Source organism: Gobio gobio (assembly GCF_949357685.1).
Source record: "Gobio gobio genome assembly, chromosome: 19".
NCBI lineage: Eukaryota > Metazoa > Chordata > Actinopteri > Cypriniformes > Gobionidae > Gobio > Gobio gobio.
The window spans coordinates 9,774,120-9,789,713 of NC_137112.1; the positions used below are offsets into that span (position 1 = coordinate 9,774,120).

A 15,594-nucleotide genomic window follows, 5' to 3' on the forward strand; every position below is an offset into this window, starting at 1 on the left:
TTCCACTGTGTGATGGTCCATCCCAGATGCCTCCGAGCCCAGAGAAGTCGACGGCGCTTCTGGACACTGTTAACATAGGGCTTCCTTTTGGCACAGTACAGTTTTAACTGGCATTTGTAGATGTAACTACGTATTGTGGTACTTGACAAAGGTTTGCCAAAGTAGTCCTGAGCCCATGTGGTGATATCGCTTATAGATGAATGACGATTCTTGATGCAGTGCCGCCTGAGGGATCGGAGATCACGGTTGTTCAGCTTAGGCTTGCGCCCTTGTCCTTTACGCACTGAAATTCCTCCAGATTCCTTTAATCTTTTAATTATGTTATGCACTGTTGAATGTGAAATATCCAAATCTCTTCCTATCTTTCTTTGAGGAACATTGTTTTTAAACATTTCAATAATTTTCTCACGTAATTGTTGGAAAACTGGCGATCCTCGGCCCATCTTTGCTCCTAAAGGATTAGACCTTTCTTGAATGCTGCTTTTGTACCAAATCATAATTACAATCACCTGTTTCAAATCACATCATTATTTAACCATTTTACCTCATTACTAGCCCTAAATTGCTCCTGTCCCAACTTTTTTTTAAATGTGTTGCAGGTCTGAATGACAGGAAAGGATGCATATTTACAAATGACATGAAGTTGACCAGACAAAACATGAAATATTTTGTTCATATTGTCTGCAATGAAATACAAGTTGGAGTAAATTTAGAAATCACTTCTTCTTTTTTTGTGTGTGTGTTTTCCATACTGTCCCAACTTTTTCTGATTTGGGGTTGTATTAAAACCACAAATAAAAACGGTGTGAAATATTATTACAATTTTAAATAACTGTTTTCTTTTTGAATATATTTTCAAATCCATTTATTTCTGAGATCAAACCTGAATTTTTGACATCATTATTTCAGCTTTCAATGTCACATGATCCTTCAGAATTCATTCTAATATGCTGATTGGTTGCTTTTCGTTTTTTAACCATCAATACTGAAAACAGTTGTGCTGCTTAATATTTTTGTGGATACAGTTTGTGGAACAGTGACATGGTTTTTCAGGATTCCTTGGTGAACAAAAGTTGAAAAGAAACGCATTTATTTGAAATATAACTTTTTTGTAACATTATAAACGTCTTTACTTTTTTGACCAATTTAATGCATCTAAGCACTTGCTGAGTAAAAGTATTAATTTCTTTCAAATAAATTCAAAACATTTATTTATGCATACATTTTTACATAGCAAGTAATTATATTGCAATTGCATTATACCAGTTGTTTAAATCTGAAATGTTTCTATTTCATAAATTTGGCAAATCAGTGGTGTTTTCTGTAAATCGTGTTTCCACGTACACCCACAGAAAATCTGCTCATTATAAAGACTTGTTTTATGTATATTACAAAAGACTTGTCCACTAACAACACAACCGAAAGTAGTTCTTAAGCGGTTTCTTCTTTTTTTTGTCCAACATGTACACATAAAATAAGCAGGAGATTTATACAATATACAAATATTTTCAGGTTAAACAACTGGTGTAAGATTCATGTAAACATTCAGTAAAAATCATGCATATTGAATTGGATTTTATTTACTTTACTTAGATTCTGTCCAATGAGGAGCGAAGGGCAAACTATGACCGTTTTGGCCAAATGGACGAGAATCAAAACTTTGCACGAGCGCCGCAGGGCTTCAAACACTTTCATGACAGTTTCTACTTCGATGAATCTTTCTTTCACTTTCCTCGGACGAGTCGAGATTTCACAGAGAGCAAGCATCTCCTTCACTACAACCAATACATGAATGAGGTGCTGCCGGATAGTTTCAAGAGGCCCTACCTGATCAAGATCACGTCAGAGTGGTGCTTCACCTGCATTCACATTGAGCCCGTATGGAAGGACACGGTGCTGGAGCTGGAGCCATTAGGTAGGTTCTTCAGGAGCATCACCCTCACAGTTGATTCCAGTAGAGTTGAGTGATATTCTAATACACATGAAGGCCAATTCACACTGTACTGACGGACGCCAACCAACAGCCACAGTCACCAGATTACAGTACATTCCACAAGCCAACAAACACCGATTGAACATGTTCAGTCTGTGAAAACAAGGGACAGCAGGGATAACTGCTGCTCACCCTCAAGTTGTTCCAAACCTGTATGGGTTTCTTTCTTCTGTTGAACACAAAATAAGATATTTTAAAGATCCCATGACATAATTTCACTTTATGAGTTTTTTTTAACATTAATATGAGTTCCCCTAGGCTGTCTATGATCCCCCAGTGGCTAGAAATGGAGACCGGTGTAAACCAAGCCCTGGGTCTCCTGCTCTGCCTTTGAGAAAATGAAAGCTTCCCTATATGTAGTCATACGGGGAAAGGTTTCCTCCCCTTTCTCTGCTTTGCCCGCCCAGAGAATTTGGAGAAAATGGATTCAGTTTATCAGTTTATCGCAATGTCAGCACAGGCTTTACAAACAGACTTTTACGATATGGATTCGACTGCACCGCCACAAACAGTGAGTATCAATGTTCATTAATGCCTGATCTGTGATCAGTGATTTCTGATGTGTAGCTAATTATTCAAGTTCACACAGACTTTCTCTCTAAATCATGTAATACTGTTTATGCATCAGTGAATCAAGCCAGTGATTAAACCATCAACTTCACATTGTTTCTCTTAGTAGCATGAAACAAATCTGTTATTTAAATTGTGATTAAACTACAGAGAGCGATCAAAGAACACTCTCTTTATAATGTTCAGAGCTGTATATCTTCACACTTGCCCAAACTGCCGCTATAATTAATGACGCTGTTATGCTGCACAACGAAGCTCTTACTGTATTCATATCGATGTCGTGTTTGCTGTTAGTTTTGGTGAAAGCATTTTGTGGGAGAAATAGCGTTGCAATGAAGAGATCACTGCATTCACGCGATCAACAGACCGTCGATCTATGCTCGTCACTGCAGCCTTTCATGTGATGGGAAAAGATCTAAAAATAATTCTATAATCAACACTTTCACGATTCGCTAATCTCAACAGCTGTAAAATTATTCGAGAGGGGTTCCACATGTAATACGTATTTAGAATGCAAAGATGTCAGCTAATCCCAGCAGTGGGCGTTTACACTGAAGTCTCACAGCAGACACACCCCTTCAAACAGAGCTTTCAAGCCAGAGGGCTAAAATCAGGATAGAAAAATGCCTTTTATTTCTATATTATGACATTTTATGATGTAAAAATCATAATAACAATATAAGTTAAACTCAGAAAATATAAAAATAATTAAAAAAATCCACAACATGGGACTTTTTAACCCTCTGGTGCTCTTCTGTCATTTCTGACTGGAAAATTTTCTGTTTTGAAATGTTAAAAATCACTGCTTCATCGGAATGATATGAAACTTGGTGACTTTTCTTGCATTAGGTATGTAAACACACACAAAAATTGGGGTCATGATTCGAGCATGCTAATTGGTCGTAAAAAAAAAAGTAGCGTTCATTGTCTTCAGTCATAAATGGCCGACCATAGGAAATGAATGGGAAATCGGCAAAAACACAAAAATTCACGGAATATTTGTGTACAATCTACAAATCGGCCACTATGCTGAAAAAAGTACACAGTAGTAAAGGGGTGACACTCTAAAACATCAAGAATGTGATATTGACACATCCACACACACACACACACACACACCTATGAAAAACTGAACCTATGAACCACATTTGGAATTTTAAAAAATCACAGCTTCATAAGAATGATATGAAACTTGGTGATTTTTCTAGCATTAGGTGTGTAAACACACAACAAAATGTAGGGCATGATTCGAGCATTCTAAGTGGTCGTAAAAAAAATACTTCCACTTTTGCTCTTTGGTCAAAAATGACACCATAGGTAATGAATGGGAAATCTGCAAAAACACAAATTCACAGAAAAAATCTATATTTCTAACAAAAAAAGAAAAATCTAAAACTTTATAATAAATAGTCTTTGAGATTTTTTAAATATATATTCAAATCCATCAACAACAAAAAAATCATTAAATGTGTTTAAAACAGAACTAGGGAATTCTCAAGCCTCTCCATAGAGACCTCTAGAGATTACACCCAGGGTTGCATGATTTCTTAAATAATTCCAAAAGAGGGCGCTAATCTGCCTTCAAAAAAAAATATTTTGAGGGCCTAGTCTCTATTTTAACCTGAAATACTGCAATAATTACACAATTTTTTTTATAATTTTCAATGGCAAAAATAGACCATAATTATTGCATAAATATTAAAAAAATACCATCAAATCATCTCAAAATTAAAAATATTATTGAAGAAAAATAAATTGCATTGGTTTTACTGGGGTGGAGGAAGTTAAATTTTTAGGTGTCCGGTCACTTATGACCGGGAAGACAACCAATGCAACCCCTAAACGAAGAGCACCAGAGGGTTAAAGAATGTTGGTAATGAAACAGTTGCTGGTAGCCATTGACTTCCATTGTATTTTTTTCCTACTGTGGCTACCATCAACTGTCTGGTTACCAGCATTTTTCTTTTGTGTACAACACAAGAAACTCATACAGGTTTGGAACAACTTCGGTGTGAGTAAATGATGATGGAATTTTCATTTTTTCGGTGAACTATCCCTTTAAGGATGCATATCACACGTATAATGGTAGAGTGGTCCAATAGTCCATTGTATATGGTAATTTTTTCAATGAAACAACACCACATATGCTCAGAATATAACCTCTTGTTTTGATTTGAAGGGGTTGGTATCGGTGTGGTGGACATTGGATATGAGAGGCAGCTTGCTAACCATCTGGGTGCCCACCGCACGCCTTCCATACTTGGTTTAATCAATGGCAAAATCACTTTCTTCCACTACTCTGTGGTCAGGGAACACTTGAGACAGTTTGTGGAAAGCCTTCTGCCCCAGAAGCTGGTGGAGAAGGTAGGACTGATCTATATATTGAATTATTCAGGTTGTCCGTTTCAACTGTTTAATACAAGCATTGGCTCTTGTTGCTACAAATATGGACTGTAAATATATACATTCATATGAATACAACTAGTTTTAATAAATGTTTACTTCCTTTCCCCTTTATCTCCTTTTTCTCTCCTTTTCCTTTCTATCTTGTCTTGTCTTTTTTATTCTATTCATGTTCCTTTTCTTCTCTTTCCCTTTGGACCTTTTCTTTCTTTCACCCACCTTTCTTCTCTTTTCCTTTTTCTTTATCCCTCTCTGTTCATTTTCCATTTCCTTTATTTTGCCTGTTCCCTTTCTGTTCTTTTTCTGTCTCATTCCTTTTATCCCTTTTGTTTCCTTTCTATTTCGTTTGCCTTTCCCCCTTTCCTTCCTTCTCATTTTCCTTTATTTTTCCCTTAATTTCCCATTTCCTTTTCCTCTCCCTTTCCCATTTTCCTTCTTTTCATGTTCCTTTTCCATTCCCTTTCCAAATTTTCCAAATTCACTTTTGCTTTCCCTTTCTTTTTCCCTTTGTCCCTTTTCTTCTCCTTATCCCTTTCCGCTGCTTTTCAATGTTCCTTTCCCCTTCCTTTTATCTATCTACTTTTCTCTTTTCCTTTCCTTTTCACTTCCTGTTCCTTTTCCTCCCTTTCTTTTCCGTGCTTTCCTGTTTTTATTTCTTCTCTTTACCCTCTATATATTCATCTTATTTCTTTTTCTATCATTTTGTTTTAGGTGACTGATAACAGCTACCTTGAGTTTTTAAACAGTTGGCATGAGGAGAATAAACCAAGGGTGATAATGTTTGATGTAGCATCTAATATCCCTCTTTTGTATAAGGTGAGTGTTTATTATATCAATTGTTTAAATAGTCTGTCTTCTATCTATTTTCTTGACACGAGTTGTTATATTCTCTCTTTCCTAGCTCACCGCGTTTGCCTATAAAGACTACGTGAGGTTTGGCTATGTGGATATGGGCCTGACCGAGACGTCCCAAGTTGTGCAGAGTTTCAACATCAACACATACGCTCCCACCATGCTCCTGTTCAAAGAGAACACAGAGAAACCGGCTGATGTTATACAGGTGAAGCCCTATGCCCGGTTGCATAAAGCACCTTAATTTTTTCCCTCAAGTATGAGACTTAAGGGGCGATTTCCCCTTACCTAAGAGAATAACTTAAGGGTGTTGCATATAATCTCTTAAACGGTTCTCTTAGGTAAGGGAAACATTTAAGTGTTTCACGGCAGCGATCCTGGATTCACGTTATAAAAGTTTTGTTGCCATAGATACGCAAAACACTAACACTAATGCTGCCTTCACACCAAACGTGAATAGAGCATCAAATTTGTGTCTAGTTTGACGCTTGAACTTTGAATGCATTCGCGCGTCCAAACTGAGATGGACACGTGTAAAAAGCAAGCGTTTTCGAAGCGAAATTGACGCGCGTCCTTTTGCACTTTTCATAGTGGCTGTGTGCGGCCGCGAAATCGAAAAATACTACTGTTATTGTGTCACGAAGTGTAGTTTTAAGAGTTGTTCAGTCGAGAATGTAGTTGTTTAAAGCTCAAATCTGTGGTTTATTTGTAAAGATAGAGCCTATTTAAAAATGTTGTGAGATCCCGGCGATCGCCTCACGCTCATGAAACCCGCCTGGAACAGCCTTACCTCGGCTAGTCCTCCTGACTTTTCCCGCTGGTAAACGAGAAATGTTTAAATTCACAATCACAATTCACAAAGCTTCGTTCTATTATATGAATCATATATGTTAAAAGTAGGGATGCACCGAATCCAGGGTTCGGGTTCGGATTCGGCCGAATATTGGGCTTTTTGACTGGGTTCGGTTTCTGCCGAACCTCAGAATTGATTTCCACCGAACCCTAGGCTTGCACTATGCACGCTCCGTGGTCGAACGTAATGACGCCGCTGTTGAAGGTGAAAATGGAACTCATGTACAGAAAACGTGGCAGTAGCTACTTTAAGTCAAAAGAAGGCCATTCAAGTTGAGCTACGTGTTCAATTTGCAATGCCGATTTGTCTCGTGATGACAAGGACCCTAAACAACAGCCGCTGTTAAAACATTTGCATATGAAACATCCGAGAGAATACGAGTTGTGCATGAAGGAATCTACAGACAGCAGCCAAAATGTATTTTATTTTACCGTGCAAACAGCCGCATATAGATCAGATAAAATATAAATAAAATGAATAAAATATATAGGCCTACACTAAATCTCTTTACATAAATACTATTTTCTACTTAAAAAAAATAACTTTGTTATTTTACTAACCCAGTGTTTTGTATGTGAATGCTGTTTCATGTGAATATTACCACAGGAGTGAAGCACAAAGCTTTGTTTAGCCTAGAAAGGAAATAATGGTCAGATAGCACTTTTCCATTCTGTTTTGCGATCTGGATATGGTCACTCGATTTTCCGTGAATTTGAACAATAGGCCTAGTAGTCCATTTTATCCCAATGGACATGGACATCTCGTTTCTTTTCCCAAATCTTCACTCACGTCGCACCCATGTTCGCAGGGGATTATAAACTTTTCTTCCTTTCGTTTGCTTATAATTAAGTCTATTATAACTATTCACATCCTTTACTGTGGGAAAGTATAAAAAACACTGTAAGACGAATACCTTTTTACTTCAAATTTTATTTAACACAGTTTGTTCTTGTTATTAAACTTGGTAAGGCGCGTCAAGTTTGGTTTATTTGAATAGCGCATTTCACACACGCCGGTGATTTTAGTTTCGTTTTCTCTGGCAGTGAATAATCAAACATTGCTTAAATGTCTTGACCCTGTGGAAAATAAAATCCGCTCTTCAGACCTTTTACAACAAGTGTTGTTTTGCAACATCAGTAGAACATATGAAGACGAAGATATTCAAGAAGGTGTCTATTCAGTGTGCCATTCCTCTCAAAGCGCAGAGCGGTATATGACGCATCTTTGCAGGGAAATAGTATGAATCAAATATTTTTCTAACTAATATTTAATTTTCATATATTCTTGAGGTTACCATTATTTACTGAAAATCGTTTTTGTTTTATAGGCTGTGTTGTTTCACTGACGGAAGTGCTAAAATAAACACGCATGCTTATGGATGTTTCAGCCTCAAATTATTTCAAAATGTAGGCTATATATCTGGCATAGACTACAGTATTTAAAATAGCATATATGCATTAGTTACATTCTCAATTCAATTTACAGAGCAATCCCTGCTAAGTTTTTAGTTTAACTAATACTATAGAAGAGGATTAGTGTGTGTCGCACACAACAGACTCGCAACGGGGGCATGGCATCACGATGGTGGCGCTCCATCTTGATGTCGGTCAGCCATCACGATGTCGGCAAAACCCTAGCGCGCGCCTCCTGCGCTCTCCGTTGGGTTGTTCTTTGAAACGACAGAGGACGACTAGGGGTAATTTTTCAATAAACCATCATGAAATAGCGGCAAGAAGAACACTTTAGTAAACTTGACCAAAACCACACTATTAAAAGCCTTAAACAAGGCTTCAGATGGCACTGATGTCCCGGGAATAGGCTACAGAGATAACGCCTCGCTAGAGTGGCCAGCCTCGGGAAGCGCTGTTCATTTGCTTTCCACCAGTCAGGAGCTTGTACTACTGCTGTATTTTTCTGTCGAAATGGTCCCACACATTAAGCTTTTCCATTGCTTCATTTTGCGATATAACGATATATCTTGTTTGTGGTTGCACATGTCGACGCGCTCCTTGAGTGAACAAATAAAGCTATACAGCATATTTTTCTTAACCATGCACCAAAAAACAAACAAACAAAAAAGCGTTAAAAACATTTAAACTGTTGAACTGGTAGTATTAATTGGTCGAAGGTCTTACTTTCGGTTAACAGTTAAATGGTCAATAGCATCCCTACACTGCTGTGGACGTTGTTTACTTCATTAATGTGTTTACTGTGATAATGGACTGCGGATGGGAGTAGGATTCGGTATTCGGTTTCGGATTTGAATCTTAACCAGTGTATTCGGTATTCGGCCGAACCCCAAAAATCTGGATTCGGTGCATCCCTAGTTAAAAGACATTAATGACTTGTTATAACGTCAAACGACTTCTTTAATTATGTGAGTTTTTCTTCATCTCATTCAGAAATGTACGTATGACTGCAAGTGTTCAGTGTCACAGTGGTTGCGATGTGTGATGGTCAAATCGGTATTCTTGCAACAATTTTTCATTGCTAAGATGGTCCAAAATGTTCTTCCTATCCCTAAAAATTCTTCTTGGCACATAATGATCTTCAGCTGGTTCCATAAATTCAGCCATGTCGTCTTGTTTTGTCCGCGTTACTCTTAAGGTTACGATTTCCAAACCTTAAGTTATACTTAGGGAAATGACCGTTAAGGGCTTTTATGCAACACTTAATGCTTTTTAAGGGATTACTTAAGTAAAAAACCAGCATTTAGGGGAATTTAAGTGTTTATGGCGTTTCACTTAAAGAAACCCTTAAGTAACACTTAAGGGTTTTTTTCTGCAACACCCTTAGGTTTAAGGGAAACATAAGGGCGAACTTAAGGGAAAATTACACTTAAGGTGCTTTATGCAACCGGGCACTGATCCCCATTCGTTAACAGCCAATTGTTTTCTCACAGACTGTATACCAGTTTTTGCCAGACAAGTCATTTTCTGTTTTTCTGCCTAGGCAAGGGGGATGAAAAAGCAGATAATTGACGAATTTGTGTCCAATAATCGTTTTCTGCTGGTGCCGCGCCTGGTGAATCAGAAACTCTTTGATGAGCTGTGTCCAGTTAAACAGTTCCACCGTCGCAGGAAGTATGAAACCTGACCTTTAAATGTAGTGTTGGTGGTCTTATGTCTCTGAGAAATGTCTCTGAGAAAATCTCCCTGTCTTTCTGGTTGACAGGTACTGTGTTCTTCTCGTTACTGGTGAAGGAGAGCAGTTTGTGTCAGTGAATGAGGCATTCTTTGACTTTGCTTCCTCCAACACTAAAGAAGTCCTCAGGTTTGCTTATGTTTATCAGAGAAAACAGCAACCTCTCTGTGACACCCTGCTCAAAAAGGACGACACAACCCCTCCACAGGTGCTTATACACACATAGTAGGCCGTTTAGTCACCTTGTTTGATGCCATATGAATTTCGACCTTTTGGGCGTATGACTTCAGGTGATTCTCCTGGAGAGACGCAGCACTACTGGAAGGGTGTTGTATCGGACCGTGACGGGTGGATGGAATGGGAGTGATGATGATAAGCACCGCCTCCATGAGCTGCTCGAGCTCCTGCAAAGAGACCCCTCCTACCTTACCAACGATGCCATGCTGCCTGAACTAAACAATGAGTTTGCATCTGTAAGTCATATAGAGTAATGAGGAGATAAGATTGTCTTTGTGACACTATTGTTGAACCTCAAGATCTAATCACTAGAAATGATAATGAGAGAAATAATCAATGCAATCAAATGTGTTTTTCTTTTTTTTATTCCAGATGTTTCTGATTCAGTGGATAAACACTGCATATGATTACCTCGCTCAATTTTACTTTGATCTACTCTACTCTAACTGGTGAGCACAAACAATTAATTCATGGTTCTTTTTAAATGCCGTTTCTTACCTCTTTTCCAGGCAAACTTAAGCCTAGTCTTGAACCTGCCATGTATTTCCTCAGACTTGGAGTGAAAAGACACACAGTGATAAATTAGCGCTGAAAAGGCATGGACCGGGTTATTTTTGCAGCTGACATTTTTATTGCATATGCATTTGTAGGATTTTCCCTTTCAGTTGAAAAATTTATGGTAGGAGAGTATTTAAATTAATCATGCAAGGTGATTTACTAAGGTTTGCACTAGTCAATTTACTGGTATTTGCGGCATTATTTACCTCCCCAGAAAAGCATATCTTGGTAGATTGCGTTGGTCATTATGGAAATGATCTGGCTGTGTCTGTCAGTAGATCCCAAACAGAACTTTCCACTCCCATCGATGCTTTATTGGAATTGCACTCTCACTCTAATTTGCCCTGTTTAGTAAATCTGGCCCTTGTTGTTTACCTGACTATAACTGGTCTAAAAAAAACAAGCTCAAAGCTGAAACGTGCTGCGTAACACGAGAATGAATCTCATTGGTTCTCGCTGAAGCTCAAACGTGCTGCGTAACACGAGAATGAACCTCATTGGTTCTCGCTGAAGCTCAAACGTGCTGTGTAACACGAGAATGAACCTCATTGGTTTTTGTTGAAGCTCAAACGTGCTGGGTAACACGAGAATGAACCTCATTGGTTTTTGTTGAAGCTCAAACGTGCTGCGTAACACGAGAATGAACCTCATTGGTTCTCGCTGAAGCTCAAACGTGCTGTGTAACACGAGAATGAACCTCATTGGTTTTTGTTGAAGCTCAAACGTGCTGCGTAACACAAGAATGAACCTCATTGGTTCTTGCTGAAGCTCAAACGCGCTGCGTAAAACGAGAATGAACCTCATTGGTTCTCGCTGAAGCTCAAACGAGCTGCGTAACACAAGAATGAACCTCATTGGTTCTTGTTGAAGCTCATGTAAAGTGGCTAAAGTTAGACTACTACATACATGTTTCAAATGATAAGTCATGTTTGAGAGTGTTGATTAAGAGTCAAACATTTGCGTGCAGAGTTTGTATATCACCTTTTTGGTGTCCTCATTTACCCTCTCGGAACGATCCCACACTTTGGATTTCCTGTCCGACATAATTATCACATGGACCAGCCGTGTTAACGATCTGACCGCCATGCTTCACCCAGTTTTTCTTCTGCAACCAATTGACCAATTGATATTTGGTTGACCAAGCCTCTTCTCATCGACTAACATTTGGTCAACTATTAGGGGGCAGCACTACTATTGTCAATAGGTTTTTTTTCATTTAATTAATTTATTTGTTGTTGCAGCCCTGATTTTTTTTTAAGCTTAGCTTACATCTTCTTCTGCTTCCACCAGGCGTGAGATGATGCCCGTACTGTCTCTGATCTTCTCCGCACTTTTCATCCTGTTTGGAACTGTAATCATTCAGGCTTTCAGGTAGGACTGGTTAGTTATATCTCGGTGCCTTTCTATGGAGAGTTGTATATTATATTTACTTCCTTTTTTTGATGAACAGTGACTCTGGGGAAGAAAAACCAGCCAAACAAAAGGCCACTGATTCACCGAAGACAGCGGAGAGCTCTCCAGGACCTGAGAGCACTTCAAGGTGAAACACTGCTTAATGGCAAATTTGCACTGTGACATGACATAACAGCATGTTAAATATAGATTTTGAGATCACAGATGTGTTTAGCCGTTCATTAGACAAATCGCTAAAAGTTGGTTTTCCTGTTACAGTCGCCCCCCTAAGAAGAATTTTGTGGAGGTGACGGAGCTGACAGACATCACCTACATGAGTAACCTAGTCAGGTTAAAGCCTGGTCACATCAACGTAGTGCTGATCCTCACTGATGCTTCTAAGCAAGTGCTGCTCAGGAAGTTTGCCAAAGAAGTATATTCATTCTCAGGGTGAGGCCTGTGTGTGTGTGTGTGTGTTTGAGAGAATGCTAAAACCTGTTTCTGGAGATCAACCTTCTTGCAGAGTTTAGGTTGTGGTCCATTCAACACTTTGGGTGCTTTCACATCTCTAGTTCGGTTCATTTGGTCCAAACCAAGGGCAAACAATTATACATTGTAGCATTTTTCCGCTTTTTTGGTTCCTTTTCACACCACACTGATCCGCCTGAAATTGCATCGTCGACACGGCATCCTCAATAAACCCGTCTCCGGCGTGATGACTCTGGTCGTTCGAATATTACAATTTAATAATTCTTAAATCGATATGTCATCCTCAATAAACCCGTCTCCGGCGTGATGACTCTGGTTGTTTGAATATTACAATTTAATAATTCTTAAATCGATATGTCATCCTCAATAAACCCGTCTCCGGCGTGTTGCCTCAGATCCTTTGAATATTCAGATCTATTATGATCTCTGACCTGTGAAGTTGCCAGAATAATAATCATACACTGCTTGTCAATTGGCCAGAGTAGAACTGGCACCCCGACTGAGCCTGGTTTCTCCCAAGGTTTATTTTTCTTCATTAGGTCACCTGATGGGGTTTTGGTTTCCTTGCCACTGTTGCCTCTGGCTTGGCCTGATCAGTTGGGGACACTACATTTTTCAACTAAATATCCAAATAAATCTAATTATTAAACTAAATTAACCATATAAACTAAATTACTGATCTAAAGCCCAGACTGTCACTGAATGATAATTGAAATGAACTGATGACATAACAGTTTTCTCCAGAATGGCTATACGGCTGAATAAAATTGTTGCATTATTTTCCTGTTTAACACTGTAAAGCTGCTTTGAAACAATCTGCATTGTTAAAAGCGCTATATAAATAAGGTTGACTTGACTTGACTTTGGTCCGAACCAGTTGAAACGAACCAAAATGCAGTCACATGACAACATCCACATCACTCATTGGCCATGGCGTATTTCCTGCGCGGGCTGGTTTTGTCCCTGGCCATAATCTATTACATTGTTTGTATACACCACAATATGCAAACAATATCGTCACTTCAAGCAAAGATTGCGCTGTTCTTGTGAGTTTTCGAAAGTTGGGACCTATGGTCATCAGACCAAATTTCTATGAGGCTCCGCACCTCCTCACTTCTCCAACTTTGTCCGCGAGCTGCCGTGCTAAAGTGCAAACTGTCAACAAACACTTCCTCATCACATAATGCACAGCACAGCTGACTACGGCAGCTGGTTTAGTCCAAAATTAATCAGTACTTTTTGCAGTTGGGTCTGTTTGAGGTCGGATCACGATCTCACCACAAACAAACCACTCCAGAGTTTGTTTGAAAGCGTACCGAGACCACCTCTTCAAGGAGATCTCGCTTGTTTGGTCCGCTTTTGGTGCGCACTCAGGTGCGATTGCTGCTTTCATACCTGACCAAACGAACCGCACCAAACGGGAAAACGAACTCTAGTACTATTCAACCCAACTAAATGAGGCAGGTGTGAAAGCACCCTAAAGCCTTGTTTACACTGCACGCGTCTGCTACCGGAGCTGATCGCGCCCACTCTAGTCAATGCTTGTGTTTACACCAGCTGCGTTGTGCCGCGTTTCAGAAGTGCCTCGTAGCGCCTCTTCGCTAAAGATAGGCACTTAAGAAATCCTGTCAATTTCATAATAAACACCCTGTGCAGACTCTGTATTTCACATAACTATCCTTGCTACAGTATTTATTACAGTTTATCAGTTCACTGTAATTAATACTTTAGCATTCATTAACCATAATCTATACAGTATTAAACTTGTGCTGGTATACGGTAATACGATATATCACAATAATGAACATGCACAATATTGTCATCATGGGCACTTCAAAATACAGTGAATAATTATTTATTACGAATTATTCTGATTTTTAGAATGCATTTTAAGAATGCTTTACCCATCAACCGTTTAAAATGAACAACACATCAAAGAGGAACGTGCACTGATGTAAACAGACCCAAGGTGCATGAGCAGCTCATGGTGGAACGAGTGCAGGAGATGCACATTCACACTCTCTGACAGCAGAGGGCGCTGATGGAACAGCAGAAATGCAGCCGTTTCCCCGGTAACCCTTGTAAACAAAACAGACTTGCCTACTAAACACACATGCTGCGTCCCAATTCGCATACTATCCGTACTAAATAGTATTCGAAAAAAGAATTAGTATGTCCCAAATCGTAGTATGTTGAAAAAAGTATTCCAAAGATTCCCGGATGGTTTACTATTTCCGGTCAGAATCCGAAGTGCAGATCGATGCGCACTCTAACGGCTGATATTGCCCACAACCCATTGCGAGATGGACGAGGATTCAATTAGAACTACAAACGCGGATAAAAAGTGTTTAAAAAACTACAAACATGACGGTTACGCGAGTCTGACGGTTAAATGGAGAGGATTAGATAAAGTGGTTTGAGTGAGCAATTATCAGTATTTAACCGGACGAAAAGATATTTATTCAATATTATCCACATTATATTTCTCCTTCAGCAGCATTGAGAACTTTTGTAATGATACGTTTGGCCATTAACTTTGCAAACACATGAGAGGAGTCTAAAGACCCACGCAAGGCAGATCAACGAGCGACTACATTTCTCTCCGATACGGTAGGAAATTAAATTTAAAGTGGGGGATTTTAACTGTGACGATGATTGACAGTTTAAACGGTGACGGGACGCACGTAACAGAGTCCGTTAAAGATGATGAAGTAGTATGTCCCAAAGCTTGCATACTCTTCTGCTACACACTCAAAAGTATGTACTTTTTCTTCACAAAAAGAGTACATACTTTTAGGATGTAGTATAAGTAGGCGAATTGGGACGCAGCCACAGCCATTCAGATTTCTGTATTCGCTACAGTGCTCATCACATAACCTAATACTTAAAAGACTATTCATTTATTAAGGCTATTCATTTTCATACATAACATTTTTATATTTTAATCTGGACTAAATTACATGCCCTAGATATTGTTTGAATATGTTCTGATTGTTGTTCAGTCACACACTTTACAATAAGGCTCTATTATTTAACATTAGTTCATTCATTAACAAACTGACAATGAAAAATACTTCTAAAGCATGTATTAATCTTAGTTAAA

At 38.9% G+C, this 15,594-nt stretch overlaps 1 protein-coding gene across 1 annotated transcript in view; it reads left to right on the forward strand.

The window, feature by feature from the left end:
• dnajc16l (DnaJ (Hsp40) homolog, subfamily C, member 16 like) overlaps positions 1-15,594 on the forward strand; it is a 30,963-nt gene that overhangs the window by 5,406 nt on the left and 9,963 nt on the right. Inside the window, exons 4-14 of the mRNA XM_079843736.1 lie at positions 1,594-1,915; positions 4,743-4,927; positions 5,678-5,782; positions 5,868-6,026; positions 9,624-9,754; positions 9,846-10,023; positions 10,106-10,288; positions 10,425-10,501; positions 11,901-11,981; positions 12,061-12,150; positions 12,282-12,452. Of these exons, the coding sequence (XP_079699862.1) occupies positions 1,594-1,915; positions 4,743-4,927; positions 5,678-5,782; positions 5,868-6,026; positions 9,624-9,754; positions 9,846-10,023; positions 10,106-10,288; positions 10,425-10,501; positions 11,901-11,981; positions 12,061-12,150; positions 12,282-12,452 (1,682 nt within the window). The remainder of the gene's footprint in view (positions 1-1,593; positions 1,916-4,742; positions 4,928-5,677; positions 5,783-5,867; positions 6,027-9,623; positions 9,755-9,845; positions 10,024-10,105; positions 10,289-10,424; positions 10,502-11,900; positions 11,982-12,060; positions 12,151-12,281; positions 12,453-15,594) is intronic.